Genomic DNA, 17,063 nt, shown 5'->3' on the forward strand with positions numbered 1-17,063 from the left:
GGACCCCTGTTACCTATTTAAAATTCAGGATGTCTGTCAAAGCATTGGCGACAATGGCATTTTCCTTCTGCAGTAGCAGTGATGTTGAGGATCTGATGCTGGCGCCATAGGTGGGAATGGTTTATGTTGCTGTAGGTGTAAGAGGGATAGGTCTGAAATTGACCTTTAAAGTGGCAAAATTAATCTATTGTAAATTGACTGTTGATGCTAATATGACATGATTGTAAATCTGTAACTTTGGAAAAAAAACCAAGATGAACACATACCTACCTTGAGGACAGCCCAAGTGAAACTTGCTTCATTGATTTGTAAATTTAACACATGCTGATCGTCTGTTCCGTATCTAATGTCTACTTTTCCACTGGTCCCAACTCAGAGTTTGCTATTAGTCAAGAGTTAACATCGCTTTCTTTAAACCTGCCATTTCAATATCTAGGAAAGGCGATACCAAAGAATAACAGGCACAGCTGTGTATTTGTAACAGGATTGCTCTTTTCTCCCTTGTTAGATTTGTTGCAGATTACACCTTCACCTAACAACGGATCCCATGGCAGTCTGAACCATCTGCTGAAAACCTCTTTTTATCAGCCTGTGTTACCTCATGAGGTGTCTGCTTTATCTGCTTGTCCACTCACCAAATTGACTCCAAATGACAACCTGGGATGCTCATGTAATGGCTCGGTAAGTACAGTGGAACTGGCTGCATAAATCAAGTATATTGGATTGCACAAGTTACTTTAAGAGGCACCAACTAAACTTTGATATTAACAAAATGTATATGTCTTTTAGACCCTAACTGCAGAAGAAATGAATAAACAAATCAATCTTACTGTTGCACAAGGTAAGATAATATATTGCTTTTATACATTTTTTGCCATGTCAAATATCAATTCTGCAAGTGTGAGTGATGGAACGTAAGTATACTGTGACTAAATTCTAACAGTTCAGAGTTATTGATTGGAAAACATTTTTGACAGAATAAATTCCTAACTAATTCCACATGATTTATTTTGGACTTTCTTGAGAATACTTTCTCCACAATGAAGCTCTGTTTTTGAATATCTAACATAGGTATAAAGGATAGACAATTCAACATGAGTGAAATCAGTGTTGTAGGAAGAGCTAATTTTACAGGAAAATGTTCTTATAAATTGAATATTCCGGTAATAGATGTAAATGTTTTCACTCCTGTGTATGCAGTAGGATGTTAGATTAATACACTCTACAGTACTATAAGGAATGCGAAATATTGACAGTAGCCCCATTCCCCCCAAGCATATATGTGTGCATAGTAATTTGGTTTAATGTAATGCATGAATACTGAAGAAGTCAATAATGGCTTCATCCAAATTGCAAGATTTAAGTAAGTAAGTTTATTTATTAGTCACAAGTAAGGCTTACATTAACACTGCAATGAAGTTACTGTGAAATTCCCCTAGTTGCCACACTCCGGCACCCGTTTAGGTCAATGCACCTAACCCGGTGCATTTGCAGTTGTAATTTGTAGTTGTAATCATATTAAAGATTTGAATGATAAGCTGTTTAAATGATGAAGCTTCTGTTTGCGTGGTTCTGAAAAGACATCTTGTAGTTTTCTTTTGAAAGAGGTCTTGTGGTGTGGTGGCAGTGTCCCTGCTTCTGAACCAGAAGCTCCAGGTTCAAATCCCACTTCAAAACTTGATGGCCAAGGAAGGTGTGTTCTTAACACGGCCGAAAGCTTGAGGATTAACTTGTAAATCCTTCCCGCATAAGCCAGTGGCAGGCAGTAAGAATGGGAGAGATTTCTGGTCTGGTGATGGGAAGAAATTGAAGGCTAGATCATCGCTACCCTAGGTCAAGGCTAAAAATGCACATAAAAGTACCTATTGCCATAGCAACCTGGACTCTTTGGGGTGCTGGTGGGCTCAGTTGGCTGGACGGTGAGTGTTGATCAGATTTGAAACAACAGCATGGTGTTTGATCCCCATTCTGACTGGGGTGGATTTGGGATCTGCCTTCTTGCCCGTGGTGGAGATCATAGTGCCATGGGTCACACCTGCCTTTGGGCAGAGAACTCAAGAAAAGGCAGTTTTTGTTCCTATTATTCTTCCATTTTTTTGATTTGCTCTTTCAAAGATTCTTCTACCCTGTAGCTTTGATTAATAGAGAGAAGCCTAGAGTCATCTAAATTAATATGGAGTAATAAAGTAGACCATTCAGGTCAAAGTCCTGTAGCTCTATCTATAGGCTACTAGGTTGACATTGAGTGGGATACTTCCATCTTAAGATAGTGGATTGATGTCACCCCCCCCCCCAATTGCAGTTAGCCAGGCCTTCAGTAGGGAATTGTAATTAAGTCAGGCTAATGACCTCTCCATGTAAAAAAAGAGTCTTAATTATGGCAATGACCCAAAGCACTTTCTGCTGGGTGTAGAGACAGTGGAATAAATTAGTTGCTACATGTATCAGTAGACATGGAAGAGCGAAAATTAATTGGTTGAAACATCATTAATTTAACCTTTGGAGATTCACATCCAACAGTTCAAACGTGAGAGTTCTCACCTTACAAACCAATGCTCACCAGCTCAAATTATGTAGCTATCTCCACAGTTTTGATGGCTGCTAATGGACACAAATATACCTTTGTAACAAAGCAATGTATATATTTTTTTCTTATTTGGAAATATTGCTTAGCGAAATTGCAGACTGTGATGCAGTGTTTTACAGTAATATTTGTACATTTCTTGCTTTCTTTGTAACAAGTTTGTTATTCAATTATGATGACTACAGGTTTTTTTTTTCTGTTACCCTTGAATTACTTTATCAACAGTTCTATACAGTTGAATATAATTTGTTTTGTCATCTTGTGCTATTTATATCCAGAAACAAATCAGACAAAACTCTTGGATACTTTCCAAATGTCAAAGGGCCAAGTTTTTAAAAAAATGTTGATCTTCCAAAAGGTAAACAAATTAATGTATCTTTGATTGGCATTAATCCTACTTTATCCTTGACCTGACCAGGAGAAATCTGCATTAAAAATAGAAAATGCTGGAAATACTCGCAGGTCTGGGAGTATCTGTGGAGAGATGTTTCAGGTCGATGACCTTTCTTCAGAACCTGCTGAGCATTTCAGCATTTTCTACTTTTATTATATTTGTTTGGGTTAGCATCAAACTGGCTCCAGTGATGACGGTTATCAAACGTTCTGTCCTTTCACCATCAAAACTGTGATTTTATTTTAACAAATATAAGGTCAAAAGTGGGAAAAGACCCATCCATTTTTGGGAATGGTAACCCTACATACCTGCTTTCTCAACTTATTCCTCAATCCTTATTTTTGCCTGAAAAATACATTCTCGTTAGACACACGAGATTTGGGAGGAAGTTCAGATGCAGTATTATTCAGCTTGGTGTCACCAGGTCCTTTCTGCATTCACATGGTCATGTTATGCTAATATCATTAGTGGCTAGAGATAAAACAATTGCTTATTGTAGTACGAAGACTAGAACACTCTACAGTTCAAACAGGAAATCATTAGCAACATATAATCCCAACAATCATCACATCATAAGATTTAGGTTAGCCATGGAAAAGGACATGGAGAAATCTAAAGTGAAAATACTAAATTAGAGGAGCATCAATTTCAGTGGGTGAGAATGGATGAGGCCCAGGTAATTGAGAATCAAAGGTTGGCTGGCAGGTGTGCCGTGGAACAATGTGCTGTCCTTAAAGAGGAGATGTTGTGGGTATGGTTGAGATACATTCCCACCTGAAAGATAGAGCAACCGAAACCAGAGCTGGTTAATGAGAGAGAGTAAAATGAAGCAGAAAAAGTGGGGGTTTGACTGATACCAGGTTGGTAATACAACTGACAACAGGATTGAATATAGCAGGTTCAGAGGGGGAAGTAATAAAGGGAATTAGAGCAGCAAAAAGGGAGAATGAGATGAAACTGGCAGTTCAAAGAAAAGGGAATCCAAAAGTTTTTTATGAGCACATAGATAGTAAAAAGGATGATAGAATGAGTTGTGGGACTGATAAGGGATCAGAAAAAGAGGATTTATGCTTGGAAACATGGCTGAGCTACTAAATGAATATTTTGCATTTAACTTGTCCAGGGAAGATGTTACCAAGGCCATAATGAAAGCGGGGAGGGGGGGGGGGGGGGGGGGAGGGGGTGGGATTGAAACATTAGATGGGCTTAAAATTCATAAAAAGCAGGTGGTAGAAAGGCTAGATACACTTAAAGTTGATTAGGCAGACGAGGCAGAATGTATCCAAGGATGCTGAGGGAAGTAAGGATGAAAATTGCAGTCAATGGCAGAAGTGCAAATAAAAATTGTTCAAATTAGATTGTAAGGATTAGCCCAGCATCTATCAATTTAACGATGGTAGTTGGAAAATTTTTAGAGATGATAATCCAGGAGAAAATTAACAATCCCTTGGATAAATGAAGATTAATCCGGGAATGTCAGTAGAGAATGTGAAAGACAGATTGTGTTTTCTACCTTCAATGAGCTTTTCGATGAGTTAACAGAGAGGGTTGATGAGAGCAATACAGTTGATATGACATATGTCTAGTTCCAAAAGATGTTTGATAAAGTGTCAGATAAAGTGTCACACAATAGATTTGCCAGCAAACTAAAATCCATGGAATGAAAGGAAAAGTGGAAGAATGGTTATGAATTCATTTGGCCAAATGACAGGAAACAGTAGGTGAATGTTGTTTTTTGAACCAAAGGACAGATAACACTGGGATTCCTCAGTACCAGGATCATTCCTTTGATGACTTTGGGAATTATTTTTTGAATGGCAGCTCTTTCCCCTACTATTTGAAGAGTCAATGGGGAATGCAACCCCACCAGCACCTGCCCCTCAGTTATTTTACACTCTGAAGTTTCCACCATTCGTCCATAAAATGGAAGACAGCTTGGGATGGGCAGGTAAGCTGTGGGCACACACAATGCATTTTATGAGCCACCCCAGCTTTCAAATCTGCTGGTGGGGGACTGTAACACTCCTTGACACGGGCCTGTTGGGCAGAATTTCAAAATTTGCAGAATACAAAAACTTGGAAATATTGAGAACTGGGATAGGATAGTGCGAGACTGTGAGAGATGTAGACAGGTTGGTGGAATGGGTGGAAATGTGGCAAATGAAAGGTAATGTCGAAATGTGTAAAGCGTTACATTTTGCTAGGAAGAATGAAGTGAGACAATATGAAATGAAGGGTACAATTCTTAAGTGGATGCAGGAACAGAGAGACCTGGGGATATAAGTGCATAATTCATTGAAGATCACAGGATAAGTTGACAAATTGGTTAAAAATAACATACAGTATCTTGGGCTTTATAAATAGAGATATAAACAAGAAAGTTATGATGTACATTGATAAAATATTGGTTTAGCCTCTGCTGGAGTATTGTGTCCCATTGTGCACATCACACTTTAGGAAGGATGTGAAAGCAGTAGAAATGTTGCAGAAAAGATTTACAAGAATGTTTCCAGGGATGAGGGACCTCTATCACATGGATAAATTGGAGAAACTAGGGTTATTCTCCTCAAAGAAGAGAAGGTTGAGAGGAGATTTAATATATGTTCAAACTTTTGAGGGGTCGTGATAGAGTAGGTAGAGAGAAACTATTCTCCTTTGGTGGAACGCAAATCAAAAGATGCCATTTGAAGGTGATTAGCAAAAGAAGCAATAGTGCTATGGGAAATTCATTTTTGGTAGCATGCAATTCGGATCTGCAATGCACTGTTCAGGAGTGTGGTTGAAGCAGAAATTTAATATTTTAAAAGAAGATTGGATAAGCACCTGAAAAGAAAACATTGACAGATCTATGAGGAAAGGTTTGAGGAGTGATATTATGAGTTGCTGTTGCAGAGAGCCAACATGGATATGAAGGGATGAATGGCCTCCTTCTATGCTGCAATCATTCCATTCTATGTAAAAGAATGTTGATGGTTCAAGTGTCAGTAGGTGAATCAATACTATTATTCTTCGTTTTTGTGATGCTGCTTTGGCATCTGAACGCAACACGACAAGAAATATAAGCAGGAGTAGGCCACTAGGCCCTGCAAGCCTGCCCTGCCATTCAATATGATCATTGCTGATTTATGCCAATGAAAACCTTTCTTTGCCATATCCCCATTCCCTCAATTCCTCTATCTATCAAATATTTATTCAGCTCCACTTTAAATACTTCTAATGATCCAGTCTCCACTACCCTTTGGGGCTGAGAATTCCAGAGATTCATCACCCTCTGCGAGAAGAAATTTCTACGCAACTCAGTTTTAAATGACCGGCCCTTTATCTTGTAGTTATGTCCCCTTGAAGCTTATTGTTACAAGAGATAATGGGGCACATTGATTCAGTTTCCAAGCTGCTGCATAAGTCATCATCTTTTCAGCGAATTCTCATTTACAGAATCATATTGGGGCAATCTCCCAAGGGGCCGACATCCTTTTAGTCTTTTATTTTCTCCAAGACTTCACATCTAACCAACTATTGCTTCCTAAGCAACAATTACTCCAGTTGTTTTTGTGCTCTGAGCTGGTTTGCATTACTACTCAATCTTTTATAAGTCAGAATCCACATTAAATTTAACACAAGGAGGACAAAGCTTCAAAGACCAGTTATTGAATTGCAGCAAAAGAGCTTTCTGTAACATGATGTCAGATGTTCTTTTTTCAATAGAAGTAACAGACCTCATTGGCTGTGTGCCAGCTTCGTGAAAGTTATGTGATGTTTACTTTGTAAGACCGAGGGCCATGAAAGCACATTGGAAAGTCATTGACTTGGCATATGTGCAGTAATGCTGTAAAAATCAAAGCACAATTGCAACGTATAAAGTCTAATAACCTAATGTATAAGTTAATCGGGTGGCACTGTGGTTAGCACTGCTGCCTCACAGCGCCAGATATCCAGGTTCAGTTGCTGGTTTGGGTCACTGTCTGTGCGGAGTCTGCACGTTCTCCCTGTGGATTTCTTCCGGGTGCTTTGGTTTCCTCCTACAGACTGAAAGGCATGCTGGTTAGGTGCATTGGCCATGCTAAATTCTCCCCCAGTGTACCCGAACAGATGCCAGAGTGTGGCAACTAGGGGATTTTCACAGTAACTTTATTGCAGTGTTAATGTAAGCCTTACTTGTGACAATACTAAATAAACTTTGATCTTTAACTAAGTATGTGGTATTATAGTTTAAATTTTTTTTCTTTATTCTTTGATTTGATGCTGATAACAAGGCCAAAATATACTTTATTCATGAAATTTCCAGAAGAACATGACGAAACATTTCAAAATGGTCTTTAAGGGAAGTGCTTTGATATTCGATTTTTCTGTATAGATCATATTGCACTCTGAGGTGTCTCAATGCAGTTATGATACATGTCATATTTATATATGTTCAATGTTAGTCACCCAGCCCAAGGGGTTTGATAGCATGTCCAGCCCCTCGATGTACTATGATTGAAAGGCCTTAGACGGTGACCTTTCCCCATGGCACCTCTGTGACAGCTGCCCTAACAAGGCCAGCATTTGTTGCCCATCGTTAATGAACTGTGAACCCTGGAATTGAGTGGTTTGCTAGGCCATTTCAGAGGGCAGTTAAAAGTCAACCACATTGCAATGAGTCTAGAGCCACATATGTAGGACCAGGTAAGGATGGCAAATTTCCTTCCCTAAAGGACATTAACCTGAATTAGATGGATATTTACAACAGTCAAAGATAGTTTCATGGTTACCATTACTCAGACTAACTTTCAATTCCAGATTTTTTAAAAAATTGAATTTGAATTTCACTTACTGCTGTGATTTGAATCAGTGTGTCCTGAGCAAAAGACTGGACCTTTGAGTTTTAAGGGGCGTCTGGACAAATACATGAATAAGATGGGAATAGAGGGATCTGGTCCCCGGAAGGGTAGGGGGTTTTAGTTCAGTTGGGCAGCATGGTCGGTGCAGGCTTGGAGGGCTGAAGGGCCTGCTCCTATGCTGTAATTTTCTTTTGTTCTTTGTTCTCTGGATTGCTAGTCCAATAATGTTACCACAATGCTGCCGTTTCCCCAAACAGAAATAAATAATGAAATTATCCTCACATGTTCCACATGTTATCTCACTGGAACATCTTCAAGTAGCTCTACCACCTCCCCAGAGATTCAATGAACAAAGTGCTCAATTTTGAGGTACTTGTGTCAATTTTAGTGGAACATCAAAGAAAGCACACTAAAACTTAAAGACCTGTCATGACAGGATCCTATGTTAGGGTAACCAGACATCCTGGCTTTACCGGGACAATTCTGGTTTTTCATTAAATGTTTCAGTGTCCCAGCAATTTCCTAAAAATAGTTCAAATATCCTGGTTTTCTCTTTTTCCCTTTTTGTAAAATATGAACAGGGTCTGGGTGGGGGTGGGGGCAGAAAATCCATGTGACATTTTGTCCTTTTTTTCTGTAAACACCCATCACATCACATTGCTTTGCATGCGCAGACCTATATTCCTTGATGTCTCAAGGGAGTTATCACTACCTTTGATGCCAACAATTGTGTTGCTGATGGCACCTTAAAAAGACCTACGGAATAGAGTTGCCAACTCTGACTGGAAATACTCCAGGAGATGTCATCACATGATCTCACACCTTCAACTACCCCTCCCCATGGTACCTGCCATTTGTTGCGCAGCCTGTCAATTATCACAGTGCCTGACATAAAAAGGATTGTGGTTTTGGAATCTCAAAGGCCCTGGATGATTGACACTTATTAGCTTGCATTCCAGATTTGTTCTTCAAGCAGAGGAGAAAGTTATCAATTGATTAAATTTTTTTACAAATGCCACTATGTACTATGGTTAGAAAGTGTACAGTGGGTCAACGAGCATTGAGGTTCCAGAGCTTTGGGTGTGGCTGGAAGGCTGAGCTTGACGTAGGAAGCATGAGGGGCCTAAGGGGGTGGGTGAAAGGACAGAGTTTGGCATTGAGGCAAAAGGGGACATGGGTGGCATGGATGGGGAGCATTTAGAGAATGGGGGAGGGGGGGGGTGAGTGCCTTATTTTGTACATTGAGATAAAGTCCCACAACATTGAGATGGACCTTTGACACAGCTTGTCTCCACATGCAGCAGCTATAGTGGCTGCCTCTGCACTTCTTGCCTGGACAACTGACCTGACTCCAGCCTGCACCCAGCCCTCAGCAATGAAGATCCCGCCCTTTGTTGGCACGTTCTCCAAAGATGGACGGGTTGAGCCAGGAATTTTCCTGATTTCCCCTGCCCCCCCCAAGGATGGAAACCCAGGCCAAGGTTCTATCGACCTCTTCAAAACCAGCTCAGAAGAATGGTGTTTCTATGTGAATAACAATGAATCTTAATGAATGTGCTAGAAGTTTGGCAAGAAACAACTTAAGTTAGGCTTTCTATTCATTGGAAGTTAAAAGAAATAAACAATAATTCAAAGTGATGTTCTCATGTTAAGACCAAAGCTTTTGCTTGACTTCACACATTATAATCACCTGATCACCTGAGGGCAATTTTTCTTTCCTGTTGCGATTCCCTCATGTACATTGTCAGTTGGGATAGTTGCCAATCCTGTTTCCAATCTTTGCTAATGATAGTCTATGGTTAGTCATGAGGAAATTAACAAGGATAGTTCAGGACAACATTCGATTCTTGTATGGAAATGCACAGTCCTCATACCAGCAATCTTCATAATGTCACACCTATGAATGGAACCTCATCTTGTGGTGAATGACATGCAATTGCATCATACCACACTTTGCTAAAGCAGACAAATTGCGAAACAATTAACAAACGAGCAGGGATTGACAAATTAATTTTTATGGACGAATATGGCCTCAATTACGTTTGGAATAGAGACATGATGATAACCTTGTGTTTTTGCAGTTGAAGAATCAGAAGCTTTCAATATGCCTTACGGAAGGCCCAGAGTTTTACAGAAGAACAGCACATATTGTCTCTTGCCCCATACATTTTATATGACTGGATATAGTGCTGATATTTTAATGCCATTATGGAGTGCATACACAGTTCCCAAATCGGTAAGTTTGGTGCACTACACATCTAATGAGTAACTTTTGAAGTATAATCACTGTTGTTATACATGCAAATGTGATAGCAATTTTATGAAAGATTCCATAAACAACAAGAAGAATGAATAACCAGATAATCTTCTTTTGGTTGAGATATGATTTTTGGTTAATAATACTGTGAGATCTCTTATGTCCAGCAGAAAGGCAAAGCTGTCTCATATAAAATTTGGCACTTCTGACAATATGGCACTCCTTCAGTACCACATTAATGTGCCATCCTAAGGTAATGTTCAAGCCCTGGAGTAGGACTTAAATCCGTAACCAAATAAATGCTGGTTCCATTTTATTCATTTTAATTCATTAGCATATGAATGGGTTAATCGGGTTGTTTATCCAGTATTTTAGAGAAAAGAAATCATTTGGATTGTAATGTTGCACAATGCAATTTAACTCCAAATTGGTTGTCTTTTGTTCTAAAAGCTTGTCATTTAAATTCAAGTAGCTTAAAGATATTAAGTATTTCAAAAAATGGATCAAGAACATACTCAAAGTACTTAGCAGGTCTGGTAGCATCTGTGGAGTGAGAAACATGTTTCAGATCAATGCTCTTTCATTGAACTAGAAGAAGTTAGAGATATAAAAGGTTAAGAAATTCAAAACTGACGGGATGAAATAGAAATAGATGCATCATGTGAAAGAGGAAAGTACAAAGAGACCAAATAAGAGTGAGCAATTAAAGACAAATGAGGAACAGACAAAAAACAGAGCGGAATGGAGACCAAGAATGTTGGGAGACAAAGAGACTGAGAGACCAATTCAAAAATGAGTTTAAAAGGCAGTATTAGGAGTTTGAGTTCTGACAGTGAGGGAAAGAGACAGAAGTTGAGAACATTTGATGACTAAAATGAGAAGCCTGTGTGAAACTCAGTTGGAATGCTGATATATGGGTGAGATGTGGAAGTGGTTGTGGTTTGGAGACTGAGAGAGTTTTTATTTGTGCTATACCAGAGGGAGTGTTGCACCAGTAAAGTAATCCTGATAAAGATGAGAACCGCTGGAAAACAAATTCATTTTCCCACATTCACAATGAGAGTCTAAAAATTAATACCAGTGCAAGCAAAATGAAAGACAGTGTTGCGCTGTGGTTTTTGGTGCTGGGCAATTGCTGCGGCAATTGAAATATTTATTGTTTCAACTTGTGCCTTTAAGAAGTCCCATCATCATAGAGCTTCTATAGGAAGGTAGGCTGGAGATCTGCTCCTTTCTGCTAAGATATCTCGAGTGTGTCATGGATTAAGAAGAAATGCATGTAAGTGGTTTAGGCTGACTGTTTGTGTTTCAATCCTCCTGGGAAATTGTTGTTTCTTGACTCATGGGGCTGAATTTTACCAGCCCTTTGGGAGATAGAAGTGCTCATAAAATAGCAGTTGGAGGAATCAGGAGTGAAGCCTGATGTCTTCCGGCCACCACAGGATATGCCCAGAAGCAGGAATGTTAGCAGCTCAGCTGCCCACCATCTAGGGAGGGGAATTAATTTGATTAACTGTCCATTTAATGGTAATTTTACTGCAACGCCAGGACTGTACCAGTGCCAGAATGCCACCTTCCCCCACCCACCCCCTGCCATATGGGGAGAGTTCCAGATACATCAATGCAGTCTCTTAGCAGCTTTCTATAGATGGCCTTCCTTTCACACAATGACCCACAGGGGGCCCCTGGAAGCAATGGTTGCCCCATAGGTCTGATGCCACTGCTGGATGGTTCCACCTCCAATCGCTGGGGCCTTTCTGCCTGGCCCTGACACATTGAAACATTTCTTACCCACCCTCTCCTTTTCCCTGTAGCCTCAGCAGTGTCCACCTCTGTCAGTGGCTGCAGAGCTGCTGCTCCTCTGATCTGACAAACAGCTCTGAGAGGCAGGTCACCATCCTCACTGGGCAGCAGTCCCAGCAGCCCCCTCTTAATTGGCCACCACAAATAAGATTGCCCCACAATCCTGTCAGCCACCCGTGCAATCTAGTCAACTGCTTTCGGTCCTGTTGGCAGAACCTCTTTCCTTGAGGTAAAATTCAGCCCATCACCTTTCCATGTCGTAATGACACAAATTCCAAACATAAGAGACAGGAGCAGGAGTAGACCATATAGCTCCTCGAGCCTGCTCCACCATTTCAATATAATCATAATCATGGCTGATCTTCTGCCTCAGTTATATTTTCTCACTCACTTCCCAAATTCCTCAGTTCCCTGAGCGACCAAGATATGTCTAGCTTAAGCTTGAATTTACTCAGCAATGGAGCATCCAAACCTCCCTCGGGTAGAGAAAGTTCACAACCCTTTGAGTAAAGAATTTTTCCTAATCTTAGTCGAAAATGACAGCCTCCTCGCCCTACCCATTCTAAAAAGAAATCACGGCACTTAGCCATGACTCAGTGATTAATTACCAAGGACTTGCCTTCGGGCAAAGAGCTCAAGAAGAATGATGATGAAAGCCAACAGGCACTGGCAGTTTGTGCCAAAAACTTTAATGAGGCCTAATTTTGGACCAATTGGGATGAGTAATTTTGACTGGAATGTGACCTCAGATGACTTTCCAACCCTTTTTTCAGAGTGTTTCAGACCATTGAACTGCAATGGAATATTCCTGTGGGCTCGCTGAGATTCCGGAGACCTGTTAATTACTAGGTGTTCTAAGAGCTGAGTGGAGTAGGAAAAATGCCTCTTTTCATCCATTTTTAAACAACTTTTTCATGTATTTCACCATTAGGCAAAGTTTGCTTCACGATCACTAGACTGCCTGCGGGCTGATCCTCGAATTTCAGCAAACGTCAGCCAGAAGTGTTTAAACTATGAAGCAGAGTTAAACCTCACCTATGGTTTTCTTTATCCTCCAAGTAAGTACATTAAGTGCAACTTGCATTTGGTTAATAGGGGCAACACGGTGGCACAATGGTTAGCAGTGTTGCCTCATAGCGCCAGGGACTCTGGTTCGATTCCTGGCTTGGGTCACTGTCTACGCGGAGTCTGCACATTCTCCACGTGTCTGTGTGGATTTCCTCCCACAGTCCAAAAGACGTGCTGGTTAGGTGCATTGGCTATGCTAAATTCTCCCTCTGTGTACCTGAACAGGCGCTGGAGTGTGGCTACTAGGAGATTTTCACAGTAACTTCATTGCAGTGTTAATGTAAGCCTACTTGTGACAATAATAAAATAAAATAAATTGAAGGAAGCTTACATTGGTATGTAAAAGAATCTCAGTTAAATCACATTGGTTACTGATGTTGGTATCACCACGCTATGTTCAAAGTTGGTCAACTTGTTGATCACATTTTCTAGTTGTAACTAACTGGAAAACCCACTCATTTACAGCAGTCCGATTAAAAATGTCAGCTGGAATTGGGAATTGAAATCCAATCGCCTGCTTGAGCCATAGATGTGCTTTGGAACTGAGATTGAGTATTGTGATCAGCTTTCAGAACTGATGCCAAACTTCAGTTTGCTCAGAGTTTGCTGGCCAAAGATGAATCCTTCAGTTGCATTGTCCAAGTCTTGAAAAACTATTTTTTTAATGCCATATGCTTTGATTGTTACGTACAAGGGGATGGAAAGGATTCACTTTTATAGTTGTTCATGTCACATTATTCTTTCTCTTTAATAACTCATAATGATCTTTTCCAGGTCTTAATAATACAAGAACTCATCAATATGACGCATTAATTACCAGCAACATCGTGCCTATGTATCAGGATTTCAAAAGTAAGTGAGATTAATATGTAATTATTTCCTGTATAATTTGTCTCTTAACAAAATGAATAAATGCTCCAAGTATTAAAAAGTCTGCTCTTTGACATTCATGAAAATTGAATTTGCAATAATTTTAACTAAGCAGTGTAGGTAATTGAGCAAAATAGAAATTTAATGCTAAAATGTATTGTCGGATAGATTGAATTAAGCAACTGATTTAAGAGTGTATTAACACTATAATGTATCAGTACATGTATATTAAGCATACATATGTAATGGCCAAGTTATCGATTTAGTTGCAATCTGGCTAAAAATTGTTCAGTTTTTCTGAAGTTGAATTATAGTCATGGTTTCCACTCAATTATTTGCATAATCACAAATGTAATATCTTCTGTGAATTAGCATAATCATGCAGCGCAATAAAATGTAATTGTTTATATATTTTTATGCTGCATTAAATTTATTGCTTGATGTATTTAAGAATGGTAGCCTGGTGCATTCATAATACAGTTAAATATGGCTTTATCAGAAAAATAAGGATATGTCAATATACTTATTTAAAACACTGAATAACATCTGGGCTGCAGAGGAACTTGGAGTGGGAGGGTAAAGATCCAGTTGTCGTGGTCCACGTAGGTACCAATGACATAGGTAGAACAGGAACAAAGGTTCTGCTAAGGGAGTATGAACAGCTAGGAGCAAAATTAAAAAGCAGAACCAAAAAGGTAATAATCTCTGGATTACTACCTGAGCCACGAGCTAATTGGCACAGGGTCAATAAGATTAAGGAGGTAAATGCGTGGCTCAAAGATTGGTGTGGGAGGAATGGTCTGGAATTCATGGGACAATGCACCAGTATTGGGGAAGAGGGGACCTGTTCCGATGGGACAGTCTTCATCTGAATCATGCTGGGACCAGAGCCCTGGTGAATCGTATAACTAGGACTGTACATAGGGCTTTAAACTAAATAGTGGGGGGGAGGGTTCAGTTGTATGGAGAATTAGAAAATCAAAGTTAAAGGAGAGGGTAGAAGTGCAGGTTAACAGAGCTGAGGGCTCAGGAGAGGTTAGTAAAGTTTCCAGACCACGTAATAGAACAGAGAGTATAGAAGGTGGCAGGAATCTAACCTCAGGCAGAGCAAAAAAGGTGACAAGTATGAGAAGGGAGGTAGTCAATGCAGGACTGAGGCTGTTGTATCTAAATGTGTGCAGTATACGGAACAAGGTAAATGAGCTTGTTGCGCTCATTGTAATTGGCCGCTACGATGTTGTGGACATCATAGAGATGTGGCTGCAAGGGGATCAGGGCTGGGATCTAAATATCCAAGGATATGTGTCCTATCGAAAGCGCAGGCAGATGGGCAAAGGGGGCGTGGTTGCATTGGTAGTAAAGAATGAAGTTAAATTGAAAGCAAGAAGTGATATAGGATCAGAAGGCATAGAATCTCTGTGGGCAGAGTTGAGGAATTGCAAAGGTAAAAAGATCCCAATGGGAGGTATGTACAGGCCCCCTAGCAGTCGTCAGGATGTGGGGCAGAAAATAAATCAGGAGATAGAAAAGGACTTCAATATGCAGGTAGACTGGGAAAATCAGGTAGGTGTGGCTCCCAAGAAAAGGAATTCGTGGAATGTTTAAGAGATGTTTTTTTGGAGCAGCTTGTGACAGCGCCTACTAGGAAACAGGCAACTGTGGATTTGGTGATGTGTAATGAGGCAGACTTGTTTAGGGAACTGAAGGTAAAGGAACCCTTAGGGGAAAGTGACCACAATATGATAGAATTTATCCTGCAGTTTGAGAGGGAGAAGCTGGAATCAGATGTAACGGTATTACAATTAAATAAAGGTAACTACAAAGACATGAGGGAGGAGCTGGCTAGAGTTGATTGGAAAGGGAGCCTAGCAGGGAAGACAGTGGAACAGCAATGGCAGGAGTCTTTGGCGGTAATACGCGAGGCACAACAGAAATTCATCCCAAGGAGGAGGAAACATGCTAAGGGGAGGACAAGGCATCCATGGCTGACGAGGGAAGACAAGGACAGCATAAAAGCAAAAGAAAAAGCATACAAAGTGGCGAGGATTAGTGGGAAGCCAGATATTTGGGAAGCCTTTAAGAGCAAGCAGAGGACAACTAAAAAAGCAATAACGGGGGGGAGAAGATGAAATATGAATGTAAGCTAGCTAGTAATATAAAAGAAGATAGGAAAAGTGTTTTTAATATATAAAAGGTAAGAGAGAGGCAAAAATAGCCATTGGACCACTGGAAAATGAGGCTGGAGAAGTAATAATAGGAAACAAAGCAATGGCAGAGGAACTTGTAAGGGAAGGTTTCTTGCTTCCTACCAGCATAAAAGACAAGCAGACATGAGTACAGTACAAAAAGGCAACACAAACTTTATTCCCTGTCCAAAATATAAAAACCATAGGCCCGGGGGAAGACAGCTGCTCGCCAACTGCTTCCCCTGGCCAGTGTGCGCTTTACAATTTATAGGGTTTTGAACTTTGCGCCAAACGTATGGTAATGGGCTCATTCAAGCAGTTGCTGAAAGCATGAATGGGACCCATGTGGGTTATTGTCATTTACTACAAGTGACTCGATCGGCACCTACTAAAAACAATTAGCAATAAGCAGTGACACAATAGCGAAGTATTGAAAAGCCATTATAGACAGGTGGAATTGATCTGTGGCTAATGATGAAGTGATCCTATTTCCCCTGGGCTGATCTCTTTCTGGAGGGTTCCCTTTGGGATTTGAACTTCTTGCATAATCTAATCAGTTGAGCTATTGTCTATGTTTTCCCTGCCTGGAGTCTAAAGTGATTAAGACTGTCTGAAGTGATTAGGGGGTGCAAGGAGCCTCTCCATGAGTCATCGCATTGCTGTGAGCTGCTGACAACATTTCCCATCATTCATTACCGGGCAACATAAATTTGATATAAATGCGTAAAATGTCCGTGATATTAAGCATAAAAGTCGTCTTAAGCATAAAAGTCGTCCCCTTCAACCCCTCCTCTTGCTCCTGGGCGCCGTCCTTGCGCCCCAGTGAGCACACCATCTTGATTGAAGAGTTCGATGATTTCTTAGTGGAGATTCCGGAGTGTTTAAAAGCTGTTCAGTGGTTCGTCAAAGAGTCTTTGTTTTCCTTCAGTTGACAGACCTGGCGTGATCCGTGCTCCTCCGAGCTCCAATGATGGGTGTCAGCTGGGGGTGTCTCCATGGCGGTCTTTAAATAAATGTTGTCGCTGCCTGGGCAGTGTGGTCGCGGAGCTGTGGTGGAGAAGGGGTCTCGGTGCGATACGCG

At 40.5% G+C, this 17,063-nt stretch overlaps 1 protein-coding gene across 1 annotated transcript in view; it reads left to right on the forward strand.

Annotated features, from left to right (window-relative positions):
* The window catches only part of LOC144494129 (ectonucleotide pyrophosphatase/phosphodiesterase family member 3), a 125,343-nt gene that overhangs the window by 84,056 nt on the left and 24,224 nt on the right, over positions 1 to 17,063 (forward strand). The window contains exons 18-22 of the mRNA XM_078213724.1: positions 509 to 685; positions 803 to 841; positions 9,880 to 10,043; positions 12,790 to 12,916; positions 13,701 to 13,778. Of these exons, the coding sequence (XP_078069850.1) occupies positions 509 to 685; positions 803 to 841; positions 9,880 to 10,043; positions 12,790 to 12,916; positions 13,701 to 13,778 (585 nt within the window). The remainder of the gene's footprint in view (positions 1 to 508; positions 686 to 802; positions 842 to 9,879; positions 10,044 to 12,789; positions 12,917 to 13,700; positions 13,779 to 17,063) is intronic.

The sequence above is a fragment of the Mustelus asterias genome, chromosome 5, assembly GCF_964213995.1.
Source record: "Mustelus asterias chromosome 5, sMusAst1.hap1.1, whole genome shotgun sequence".
Taxonomy (NCBI): domain Eukaryota; kingdom Metazoa; phylum Chordata; class Chondrichthyes; order Carcharhiniformes; family Triakidae; genus Mustelus; species Mustelus asterias.